This window comes from Linepithema humile, chromosome 5 (assembly GCF_040581485.1).
Source record: "Linepithema humile isolate Giens D197 chromosome 5, Lhum_UNIL_v1.0, whole genome shotgun sequence".
Lineage (NCBI taxonomy): Eukaryota > Metazoa > Arthropoda > Insecta > Hymenoptera > Formicidae > Linepithema > Linepithema humile.
Genome location: NC_090132.1, coordinates 23,749,932 through 23,762,325, shown reverse-complemented (window position 1 = coordinate 23,762,325; position 12,394 = coordinate 23,749,932). Strand labels below are relative to the sequence as shown.

Below are 12,394 nucleotides of genomic sequence, written 5' to 3'. Positions count from 1 at the left end.
TGATAATATATAATTACATAATCTCATTGTACATTAAATATATATGAAGTATATGGAATTACACAAATGTATGAAAGTACATGAAAGTATATGTATGTAAAAAAGATTATTAAAATATTCCAATTTGTTTTCACAATGGACAAAGAAAATAAGCGATTACAGTTATTGATTTTATCATCAAATTTATTTAGATATTTTATTCTTACAATGGAAATGTTTTTCTAACAAATAAAAAGATATAAAGTGTATAATTTATTATGCTTGGGCAGCACTTTCCACAGCCAAGTTTTGAGACGTGATTGGCTGCATATTTGTAATTCCATCCTTGGATATTTTTTGAACTTTGAAATTTGGTAAATTAACGATTAAACGTTTCTGAATTTCTCGAACACACTTCTTTAATAATGAATATGCTTCTTCTTCGGTACAATCTGCAAAGAACATTTATCATCATTGATATCTTCTAATGAATATTATTTGTATCTCTCTATGATTTTTTTGCAGGTATCTTACCATATTTGTGATATCTATCTAAGACAGACATAGAAAACATTCCACCATATCCATGAGTTGCGTAAGGAACTTTCACACATGATGCCAAGTAATCAATAAAGTATAATTCTGGCCCAGTATCATCGTCGTATCCAGCCATCAGCATATTAACAAAATACGGAGTTCTACTTCTAAGATGATCAGCCAGATTTCTCCTTGTAAAGCAAGCTGCAGCCTTGGGAGATAGCTCATAGCCATTTCTCATCTTGTACAGCTGGATATTCTTGCCAATGTACTCGGAAAATTGTGTTGTGTCACCCGATTCTCCAGATATTGCCATGACAAGCTTATCAGAGATCTTATGAATCTTGTGTTCATCTAAAATATTTTATGTACCATTTAAAATTCATTTGTACAATTTACAATTAGATTATTATTATTAAAATGTTAAGAATTATTTAGGACAAAACAATACGGATTAATATGGAAATCATCAAGATAATGCATTGTTACACTATTATTTGTAGCAATATATATATATATATTATGATAACATTTGAAATAACATAATTATTGTAATATTACGTTATTATTAATGATTCTAACAATACTGTGTTAACATTTTATGTTAATATGTGACAATGCTGGTGCTCTGACAATCGGATACATAAAAATGATATACAAAATTCATACCGTTTTTCATAACTATAATGGACTGTGTGGTTGTCATATCCGCTGCAACCAGCACAAAATCTTTACATTGAATTCCGATCAAACACTCCATTGCTACAACTCGTTTTCGTTTCTGTCGTTACGGTGCAACCAGCAAATACTGCAAAAATGCCTGTCACGAAAACGGTAAGTTAACCTCACAACAGTCGGATTGGCTATAAAGTCTATAAGATGATTTGCGTTTATAACATTTGTTATGTTGCCACTTTTTTAATTCGCTAGAAGATTTTGTCTAGAGTCTCTTTCATGTTGCCGCTCTTTTCTAACTAGCTAGAAAATCTTGCTACGCTTGCGCAGAGTGCTTGCGTACATCATGCAATTCTCGATCATTGTGTATGAGCCCGGTCTGCAGTCTAGCAGCAATAATTACGGATTTTCGAGAATCTCTCATAATATGAAGATAAAATATTAATTCATCGAAACTAATTGCAATTTTCTGTAGGATTTTGGAATAGGTAAATTATAGGTTGAATGTAAAATCACTGAATTATGTTCTTCCGTCTTTTGCTCATATTATGAGCTCTTGAAATAAAAAATGGCATCCATCTTAAAATTTATCTTTTTGTAAAGATTTATCGAAACTTTTATATAAATTTTACGATACTTTTATATAAATCTTTGATTGTTATGTTTTTCGAGATTTTTAGTACTTTTACAACGGGATGAAGCTGAGAGAAGGTGGCGGTTATGAAACCCTGAGCAAGGCCACGGTTTTTCATCGCCCACGGCGGTTTTGTTACATACCGGAGCACGTCGTGGTCGATCACCGACAGCCGTGTCGCATGCATAGACTTACGAATGTAAATCCGCCCGCCACGTGTCGATCCCGCTACATAGTCCAAGTTTTCTGTGTCAAATAGCTGTAGTGGCTACTCCTTGCCTGCTGCTCCTCGCAGAGGCACACGGGAACGCCTGTGGAAAATTGTTATTCATACGTAGACCTTTATGACCTCCAATCACTTCCGCGAAAGGTGTTGATTAATGCTTCAAATCCATAATATAAAAAGACAGCAAACGTTAAAATAAACAAATAATTTAAATGGAGAATGCAATTAGAATAATTAAAAATTAAACAGAGATTATACAAAAATTGATTCTAAAATTCTTGAATGTTTATTTATTTGCAGATTAGTTGGTAAATGTGGAATTCGTTTTCTCGAGAATGTCGCTAGACGCTGAGAGTTTCTAAGTAATTAACGAGTGAAAGGATTTTTTGCGCATGGAAGTAAGTAGCAGAACGACGATTCTTCAATTGACCTCAGCAGTGGATCTTGCTTTAATAGGATTTTAAGTTATGAAGATATATAATACAAAGGATTGGAGAGAATTATGTTAATACATGATGTTTCTATGCCGTCAATTTTCTGGACTTTTCCCGAACGATGCGCCCAATGACACATTGCGTGACGCATTCAGCCGCAGAAATGGATACATTTTCGGAAAGTAATGCTTAGCCTACAAAACTCGCCTAAATGAGGATAGCCCGCCGCACGTAAACAGAGCGTGTTGGCGACCTATTACTAGAAAACACGCTTCTATATTGCTTTTATCCATAATGCATTCGTCGTGCATAATAACGCGAATCACGCGTTCGCTCGTTAACGTTAATCAGCGTTTCGGCGCCGGTCATCGTAGCGCGATTTACGCATAATTCATTTCGATAGCGATAAACAATGCCGAGCTAATTTATCTCAGTCACCGTCTAGGCATAATTTATTCCAATGCTGGCGAAATCGATTTTATAAATGGAATAATAAATGTACGCGTGAAAAGGAACCGAAACAAAGTAATGCATAAACTGGATGTTCAATCTATAAATATCGCGAGGAATTCACCGCGGTCAGGACTCGGGGAATCTAGGCGAGCCTCGCGCGATCTCGTTGTTGCTCCGGATCGTCGCATCGATGCAACCGATCGGGCTCGGTAACGCGAAACTTCCTTCGCGTATCCGCGAAGGTCGTCCGCTGATTCCGTTACGCTCGGATCCATTCGCGAACTCGTAATACGTTCACTGAACTTCCCAGCGATGAACCATGCCAGCGAGTGCAGAGGGAGGTGTTCCGCGATCGGATCGCCGACGGGTCGATTCGAGGCGCGATTAGCGAGATCCTCCTAATAAGAAGAACTGACGCAGCATCCCGCTACTGAAACAGTTATGATGGATTACTGGCGCCTTTTTTTATTCGCCATCAGCACGCCACCAATTTACATTTAGATTGAATCGCGAATTCTTGATACGAATGTTAACGACGATAATATGCGAATATGGATGAATGCGTGAAAGCAAACGGAATTGGAAGAGGGAGGAGATTGCAATTTAAAAACGGGATCATTCTTTCGTTTATCGCATGACTAATTGTTTATTCGTGTCAACAAAATTTAAATAAGTAAATCGAGTTTAACACAGTTTGTTTTTTCAGATACACAAGTTGCGAAAGAGCGATGAATCATTGAAAATGAACGATGATCATTATCGACTTTTTTGCCAAAGAAGCTATGAAAAGGATGAAAAGGATATCCTGTGACACTTTTCGTGATTCTCTTTGAGACACTTGATGGACAGAGGAAAAAATGTAATTATTTAAAATTATTTAAAATTATTTAAAATTATTTAAAATTTGTTTCAATTCATATAAAACACTAATGTTTTTAATGTTTAATTATTTTTATAAACCATTGAGTTGCAAGTCAATAAGAACAGAATTATCGGCGTGTATATCTTTTGATTAAGCAACAGTCATTAATCAATTCACAAATTCGAATGTTGACCCATTATTGAGTTCTCTCCAAGTTTCTTGTGTTGTTTCTTGCACGCCTTCCACTGTAGCTGAGAGCTTGAACTATTCTCATGAAGAAGATTGATACTGGAGACTTTAATTCGATAACGGACCGAAGTTTTTGATTTTATGAGTCGATTCATAATAATGACTGCCGTTTAATCGAAAAGGTTACATATGAATAATCGTATTCAACTGTTGGTAGCATGTTTAATAATTTATTGATTCATAATTAAATTATCTTTTTCAGGACTTCCAAATTTAGATGATGATGAGCGAAATATGAACATAGCGTATAATATAAGGATTCCAACATATAATGTAAGAAATTTTAAGATTCTGTATGTGCGACAATATTACACATGATATGAGCTGCTGGGTGTAACGATATTTCAGTGACACTGTTACGAAGAAAGGATGACAAATAAAACATGTCAGAAGCGCAGCGTGAAAACAGAGCAATTTTGGTGCATTGAAAAGTTGTGAATATCGCCTCTTCTTAAACCGCAAAGTGACTACGAAAAATGCTCCTCACTTAAAAGTAGACCTCTCGGAATCCTCACCGATATCGGTCCGGCGCGATTGGATAGTTCCATTGAAAATGGTAGCAAAGATGTGTGGTCATTGGCCGTACGGTTTACCCCCACGTGTACTCGCAGGCTATATAGAAGACCCCGCGAGGAATTTCATCTTCAGAACTGAGAATCAGTGTCACGGAAGTCTACCGGAAAGTAACGAAGTGAGTAATAGTTTTTCATAACTTTTGAACTCAAGTTGATCAATTGGGAGAGATTAATTGCTTGCATTTTCAAATATCATTTCCCGTTCAGATCAAGTTTAATTAAAATCACTTTAATTTGTAAACTTGCATAACTTTTAAAAATGTTTGAATATGATAAAATATATCATGATACTCAAATCATAAAGTTACAAGCGTATCTGTTTTGCATATGTATTAATGTTTATTTAACAAAAAATTGTATGCAATTTTGAAATTTTGAAGCCATTAAGATCTTGTTGCATTTTTTATTATTACATATATTATTATTTAAAGTGTGTCCTATATCATTTCTTATCAAATTTTTTGTGTTATTTCTTTCAATTCTCTTTTTCAAAAAAAGTGAAACTTTTTCAATCAATGCTAATTTATAAGTTTCAATGTTTGTATCTTTTATATTGTTATAACATACAAAATCTGATTGTATGATTTTATTTTTGAGTTACTTGTACACATTTATTATATTCAAATCAAATTTTGTTCCACTGAAAAATTGATTTCTAAAATTATTTTTTCTGCTTTTTCTCTATAACTTTTCTCTATAACTTTTCTCAATAACTTTTCCAACTTTGGTTTCTCTATTTGAACATCTTGATCTGAACTAATAGTCACATAAGAAGTCAGGTAAATTTAGTTTTTATGGAACGTTTTACACGCACGATTTATCATAGATGTTATATATCGTCAGATGTGAAGATACTGTTAGAGACTAGATTTTTCCACCCTGATATGTACCGTTCTCCAAAGGCGCGCCGCGCGTCATTTGTCGCCGGTGAGAGGCTCTCTCGATGCTTTCGCGACAGTCATCTCGTTATCAGCGCTTATTATCGACCGATCTTAATGTTATTCAATTGCGATTGCATCATTCAGTATAATGAGAATCAGATTTGCACTCTGTTTTACTCAAAAATTCACGAGGAGCAAGTAATTTTCAAAAATTTAAGACTTTCAATTTTGAAATCAGTACTTTAAGTAGAGACAAGTTTTTGCAAAATATAATTATATTTAAATTTTTGTAATTGAATTCTACAAAGAGTAAAAAGTATGATGGAAGCTGCATTAAAGAGATGATCTCAGTGGACTTGCAGTTTCCTTGAATTTTTATCTCCTTTTTCGAACTGAATATTAAAAGTAAAAATAGTCTCGAATGTAACAAAAATCTACGAAGTATGAAATAATAACAATAATATGATATAAAAAGTAATAAGAAAGTCTATTCACAGGTATAAAATGTGGAGTTCCAACAAAATATGAAATTTATAGATCCATAGCGATATCTCAGCCGCGTTGTTAAAGGCAAAGAGATCTCGAGCACAACCTTCGAGAATGTTCATAGCACAATCGCTTTATCGATATTCTATCTACCTTGATCTTCTCGATCTGCATTGCACCGGGTTGCTTTCCTCCGTTACTTTCCTCCGTCTATTTTTTTCGACGGCAGTCGCCGGCGACGAACGACAGTAGGTCATGACCGCCTTTTAGAGTAACGGTACCTGTTGAGTTCAACAAACCGGCATCGCCGCGAAGTGGGCTAACGAGCGATTGGCGGCGTGCTTACCATCGGTGCGACCTTAACCACCGTGGCACACTTTCAGTAACACCGTGCTTCGTTCCTCAACAACCATACAGATTTCAAGCCGCTTCCGTTTGTCGTTACTTCGCGCGATCAAGGTGGAGATCATGGTCATTCGCGCCATAAAGCTCATTTCAAGCGATCGGTATTCGATATTGGGATTGAAATCGGAAAATTCAATTTATGTAATTTCGCGTAACAGATTGTAAATGTAATTACGGATAATGCGGAACGTAATGGAGGAGTAATAATTCAATTGACGACTTCAATCGCTAATTGTTTCAGCTACGAACTTGTATATTCATTTTCTTAATCTGTTTTAACTGTGCATTGAACTTGAATTATTTCTCAAGGAACTCCACATCAGTTTTTCTTCAAGACAAAACATTTTTTTGTACCTCAGCAATATTTGTTAACATTTTTATCATTTTTTTATAAAGAGTAATAATTGTTTAGTATTTTTTTTTATTTATTTTTTTTTTTTTAGGGAAGATTAATAGAATGCAATTCTCTACATAACAAAGTTTTAATTATTTAAAAATTTTTGTTTCATGTTTCTTATGCAAATGTTATTCTCGCGAAAGTGAATTAAGAAAAGTAAATCAAAAATGATCGAATTGCTCATCATTAACTCAACTTTATTAGAATCTTCAGCGTTCCGTGTCAGCTGTCGTGGCATACTTTCGTTTCTGAATCACCGTGACCGCGTGTCACATATTTTCTCTACCGTGTCTTCGAAACCGAGTTGTCACTTTAGTGTCTAGAATTTACACAAGAACAGGATACGGCATCAGTCTACAAACAACCGGCAACGAAAAGAATTTGTGATTTTAGCTTGTGTACGAATCTTTGCATATCACAGTTGTGTTTAGCGAAGAGACTTTTCCTCGCAGAAATTTATTACTCCGGACACATTTTATTATTCTAGATTCTAAGTTGTACACGCTACTATTACAACGATGGGTTTCTGTCGAAGGAAATTAGTTATTTAGAAGAAAATTAAATAGAGATGCTTCCCGAGATTATGTACGTTACAAATTACAGCGGAAGCGTCTATCCTTCATTGCAGAATGCGGTGTATCCAGTACGTGTCGTTATGCCTGATCGCGCTTGTCCTGGGACAAGCTGCGGCGTTACCGCAGCATCCTGTATACCCGCAGCAGTATCAGCAACAACAGGTCGGAGGGGAAAGAAAATTCGCGGAGAAGCCGAACGCGATGAAAAAGGTGGCGATCGACGATCTTGAGGACATCAGCACTAATCAGATTCAGGTGATTTGCAACATCTTCCTCATTTTTTCACAGTTCTTGGCAATTATTACTTTTTTTTTTTACCAATTATTTTTCGATTTCCGCAGGAGGGTGGCAGCAGCGGCTTCTCGTGGTCCAACATGCTGGGGATGCTGATGCAAATGCTGCTGGGACAGACTGGAGGTGTGACCGGACCTAGCAAGAACGAGATAGACGACGGCGCGACGACGAGCCCGTGGACCAACCTGTTCTCCGTAGGTCTCAGGGTCCTCACGGCGCTTCTGGGCGTGCCTCAGCAGCCGGTAGACGGTATCGACAAGGTGGATAATCAGAATAGTCCTATGCAGGTAAGTGAAGATAACCGTGACGTTCCGTTATTCGTACATCGTCTCTCCGCCGACGGTGTCGGCAATGCGGAATCGGTTCGAACAGAAATGATTGTTACTGTCACGCCTCGATCGTACGCTGTACATTGAATCAGCTGCTCTCCGTAGTCGCCTCCACGCTACATAGATTTTAAATCGCTATTAGCATACGTAGCACGTATAGATACAAGAGAGAATTTTGCAAACTGTAAGATTCACTAAGCGTGTTGTCTGAAACGTTGACCTCCTTTTGTCGTGAAGGATTCTCTCCTCTTTTACGAGGATATTAATGGTCAGCGCCGGATTCACATCCGCAACTAAATAAATTGGTGCGCGGAAACTTGCGTTTTAAGAATCTCTTCTGTCATCTTGACGGACATTGAAAAATATTTCGTGTGTATTGTTTTATTCAGCAACACTTTACACTTTAACATTTTTGATTATTATTTTATTGTGAAGAACATTTCGTTTGTGTTGTAATATTTAGAACAAGTTGAAATCCGGCGCTGAGTAGAGATTTATGAAACACGCACGGCTGCTTACGGTCCGAGTCAGCTTGTACAATGACTCGAGAGGATGTGTCGCATAATTATCTTAATCGCAACGAGGAATCATTATTTTCACGCACTTGCGTCACACCATCTCGCCATCTTCACGTTTTCTACACAATTTAATTCATTTCATGACCGGAAACTCACCGGCAATTTTCACCTCGTCTCGATCTTTTGCTCTTGACGATCACATTTGCGTGAAGGAACTAATCGAGGCGGTGGCTCAAGAAAAAGGGCGAAAAGTGAACGAAAAAATTTCGCGGAGAAATCTATTAAAATTCATAAGTTTACCTCAGCGATAACTACGGCTTCATCAGTATAATTAATGGAGATATAATTATCTTCACATGTTCCGTTAATTATGTGTTAAGCAGCAGTTAATTGGTTTAATGCGTTAATTAGCTAATAATTAACATAATGCGATTACGTTAAAGGGATCACGATGTATATATATATATATATATATATATATACGTTGCACGCGTGCGTCTTCAAACATTCCGAATAAAAATTACAATCGCATTTTTCTGAGGAAAACAACTTCTTTCGCTAACGCGCTTTTTCTCCAGCCATCTCCTCGATTCACGCCACGTGGATAAAAGATCCGCACGCGACACTTGCATCAGCGCACCAGACAGAAAACACACGCTCTCACACTACCCTTGTAAATAATTGTCAAACATTGGATTTAGCGCACATTTGTGGCTGGTGTCGGTTGTTTAGGCAATATTGACTGCGGTGCTGGGCGCGTTTCTAGGACAGGGCAGAGACCCCGAACAGATTGCTGTAATGGCGAAAAATGCTTCCGAGGTCAGTACAAGTCTGCAAATGAACATGTTCGACAGATAAGAGCTGAGAGGTACTTCATCTTGCTTCGGTGAGAGTTAGAAAAAAAAATACACGCTTTTATTCGTGTGCCTGCTGCGTTAAGTATATTAGAAGAGAAATTAAGTTAATTTTGCCAGCTGTGTCTGATATTTTTATTAGAATACCTACTAATCAACTTGCACTGTTTCGCCTTTCGAAATTGTCTGATCTGTTAGTCCATTGCAGACGCATCTTGTAACAAATATCATTTTAATTAAAGGAGTTGTAAATATGAATTTAGTGTCGAGATTAAATTTCAAGCAGCTTTGCACGGGAGATAATTCTGGGCTTTGATGGGCTAGCAAATGACAATCATGACTAGTCATTTCTTGAGAAATATGTAATATATGTATAGTTAGTATATGTTATATTATTGTAATTGAATGATGAATCACAATTTTGTGTATCTATACTGTATTCCTTAAACTGCTTGATGTAATCTACTTTAAAATACACATCTTTACGAATAAATTTTCGCTCACATCTTTGCTTGTCCGTGTTATTAAGCAGTTCATCAGCATAGTCATCAATCTGCTGGACGCCTTGAAAACCTCGTTCTCCCATCGCTCTCTGACGGCTCGCTCGCTCGGAAAACGCGACACCATCTCCGACGCCGCGATAGCGTCGATCTCTATGCTGAAGGTAAAATAATATTTAGAAGTAAATTTAAATAATTGTTTTAATAATTTGTGATTGTGAAAATTAAAAAATATGTATGACTACATAGAATTTATATCTTCAGATTGAAGTATAATCCCGTTATAATTCTAAATTTGATTCTAGGGTTATATGAGGTCCGTTAAGTCCTTCAGCTACGTAGGTCGCGCCGAGGAGGAAGGTCAGCGCGGATGCGCCGAGAGGGCTCTTTGCGAGGCCAGCGCGGAGTGTATCGCTGACACGCCAGGCCCGTCGTCGATCTTCTGCCAACTTGGATCGTGAGTGTTTAGTTCATATCTTCAGTAAATCTCGCGTAAATCACGCGCGACAATGGCATAACTTAATTCATTATCTAGTTTTTGTTATACTCGTAAAATTATCTTGAATGCTTATCGAAATCTGAACTCATAAAGCTGATTTTCGCAGGTACGCGACGAGCTATCTTCTGCAGAGGCAGAGCGGCGTCGGCTTCGAGGCCTTATACGAAGCAGGACGACGCGGCCGCACGGGCGAGGACTGCAGGACCCTCTTCATGGATTGCAACGCCGTATGAGCACATTTGTCTTCGCGGCGTTCCGTCAAGCGTGGCTTAGATTCTGTAGGACTTCATAATCTCCGTCGTTTTACATTATAGTTAACTAAACGACACGAAAGTCTCATAGTCATCTAAAAGACGTCTGGAAAAAGGACGTTGCTTAGATGGCTCTCAGAAATTTAAATACTATTTATTACCAAGCCATTTTCGAATCGACTCGGATCAGTAAGGATTTACGGTGCCTCGCTATCTTAGCCACGCTAGAATGGAAATGTAGATTTTAATGAATGCGGCCGCAGGCGCTCGAGGAGCGCGCTGAGCCGGGATTCGCATCGAATCTCGCCGACAGCTCGGCGACCTCATGACTGAATCGTTTCTTCGCGCGGCGAATTCGGCGCGCGTGTAACTAAAATAGCGCATTCTAAGGCAAATCTCGAAAAGCAGAATTATTTTTACGAGTGACTGTGTGATGTCGCGAGTAAACAAAATGTTCAATAGTCCAATCTCACCAAGACTCGTCTCGTAAAGTAAGAGATTTATGTTCCAATGAAAGTTTTCGGTCGCCTATTTATCGCATTGAGAGTTGCGAATTTCCTTCCGTATCGATCGCCGAGTTCCGCCACGCCGATTACATAATTATATTCTTATTTCTATTTATTATTAAAAGCGTATTAAATGTAGGCGTAGAGAGAGTGCCCGTGGTTGGGACTCGACACGAGTTCCAGTATTCTAGCTACGGTGACTGCAATACAAGGTAGCGGAAGCTTGATTGTTGGTACTTTTACGTGCACAATGCGCAAAATACACACGATGTCCGAAACTTCATGTACCTTGGAACAATGAAATTCATGTCGAATCAGACGGATGAAACCAGTGCCGTTTAATGATTAGGTAGAAAAATTAGCGTTTCGCTCTGTCGTACTTAAAAATTCTTACAGTTTCGGCACATTCAATTTTTGATGCAATAAGTACGCGAGAAGGAATCTCATGACAATTGTGTCATTTTCCGTGTGCCTGTAGTCTCGAAAATTGAATTCAGGGTAACTGTACTAGTTACAAGTTCTGCACTTAATGCCTAAGTTATTACACGCATCGCGCATTTAGCATTAAATGCAGGGTATGTACATGAAGCGTTATGATAGTAAGGCTTTTAGGGAGGAAGACGCGCTTAGAGCTGTTGGAGATAATGGATCGGTAATATTGTTGTGCTCGATGAGCTTCGTTCGAATACCGTTATCGTTCTTATGAAAGAAAAATAATTGAAATTATTTAGGTCTGTAATTTTTATAAGAAATTTAAATGTTATTCTACTCATTAATTTGTCGATCTACAAAATAAAGTTTGATTTTCAAAGAGTATAGCTCTTTTATTATATTTAGGAAATAAAAACGTAAATTTTACTCTAATTTATCCTAAATCAAAGACGAAAAATGCAACTAGCAAATTAATAAAACAGCATTAAACTTCCCATACAAGTCTTACAGATATTTTACAATAACAGTGTTCGAACGAGTTTCGTTCTCCGAATGGCCCTCCCTATTTAACGTACGTGTTAATGTCTCAGGATGTTATAATTTCTTTCCTTTAGCAACCGCCCTGAATCTATTAGCTACTGTATATAGATACACATGTATACGGGTGGAGTTAACTTTTCGTTATTTCTTTTTCTGTAATATCCACGTAGCGCTCTCGTTAGTACACATGGCATAGGCGTAAGTTGTATGTATATGTGTAGTACGATTATATTAATATATACACCAATAAACATTATTTATCAAGCATCCGGGCGTCCATCTCTTTCTCGCCGAAGAAGTGCT

At 37.5% G+C, this 12,394-nt stretch overlaps 2 protein-coding genes across 9 annotated transcripts; one reads left to right on the top strand and one right to left on the bottom strand.

Annotated features, from left to right (window-relative positions):
* Window positions 1–162: 162 nt before the first annotated feature.
* Window positions 163–1,412, bottom strand: LOC105675188 (proteasome subunit beta type-2). The gene is made up of 3 exons (XM_012372164.2): window positions 1,186–1,412; window positions 514–870; window positions 163–431 (listed from the first exon to the last, which is right to left on the bottom strand). The coding sequence occupies exons 1-3, from the start codon at window positions 1,274–1,276 to the stop codon at window positions 256–258; spliced, it is 624 nt and encodes a 207-aa protein (XP_012227587.1). The 5' UTR covers window positions 1,277–1,412; the 3' UTR covers window positions 163–255.
* A 127-nt stretch (window positions 1,413–1,539) lies between these two features.
* LOC105675187 (uncharacterized) lies at window positions 1,540–12,358 on the top strand. 8 transcript variants are annotated; one of them, XM_012372157.2, is made up of 12 exons: window positions 1,540–1,679; window positions 1,864–2,195; window positions 2,352–2,449; window positions 3,645–3,797; window positions 4,252–4,322; window positions 4,398–4,740; window positions 7,422–7,623; window positions 7,710–7,949; window positions 9,242–9,328; window positions 9,896–10,027; window positions 10,169–10,320; window positions 10,469–12,358. In XM_012372157.2, the coding sequence occupies exons 7-12, from the start codon at window positions 7,423–7,425 to the stop codon at window positions 10,593–10,595; spliced, it is 939 nt and encodes a 312-aa protein (XP_012227580.1). In that variant the 5' UTR covers window positions 1,540–1,679; window positions 1,864–2,195; window positions 2,352–2,449; window positions 3,645–3,797; window positions 4,252–4,322; window positions 4,398–4,740; window position 7,422; the 3' UTR covers window positions 10,596–12,358. The 8 variants fall into 8 exon arrangements, with proteins under 8 accessions (XP_012227580.1, XP_012227582.1, XP_012227581.1 ...); XM_012372159.2 differs by having other exon boundaries at window positions 2,352–2,667; XM_012372158.2 differs by having other exon boundaries at window positions 2,352–3,797.
* Window positions 12,359–12,394: the final 36 nt, after the last annotated feature.

What these genes read in the sequence shown, in the direction of transcription:
- LOC105675188 (XM_012372164.2), bottom strand. Translation starts at nt 1,276, where the DNA reads ATGGAGTGTTTGATCGGAATTCAATGTAAAGATTTTGTGCTGGTTGCA. An exon ending in CATTATAGTTATGAAAAACG is followed by an intron (nt 871 to 1,185) that starts GTATGAATTTTG and finishes AAAATATTTTAG; the next exon opens with ATGAACACAAGATTCATAAG. An exon ending in AGATAGATATCACAAATATG is followed by an intron (nt 432 to 513) that starts GTAAGATACCTG and finishes TGTTCTTTGCAG; the next exon opens with ATTGTACCGAAGAAGAAGCA.
- LOC105675187 (XM_012372157.2), top strand. Translation starts at nt 7,423, where the DNA reads ATGCGGTGTATCCAGTACGTGTCGTTATGCCTGATCGCGCTTGTCCTG. An exon ending in ATCAGAATAGTCCTATGCAG is followed by an intron (nt 7,950 to 9,241) that starts GTAAGTGAAGAT and finishes TCGGTTGTTTAG; the next exon opens with GCAATATTGACTGCGGTGCT. An exon ending in ATCTTCTGCCAACTTGGATC is followed by an intron (nt 10,321 to 10,468) that starts GTGAGTGTTTAG and finishes TGATTTTCGCAG; the next exon opens with GTACGCGACGAGCTATCTTC.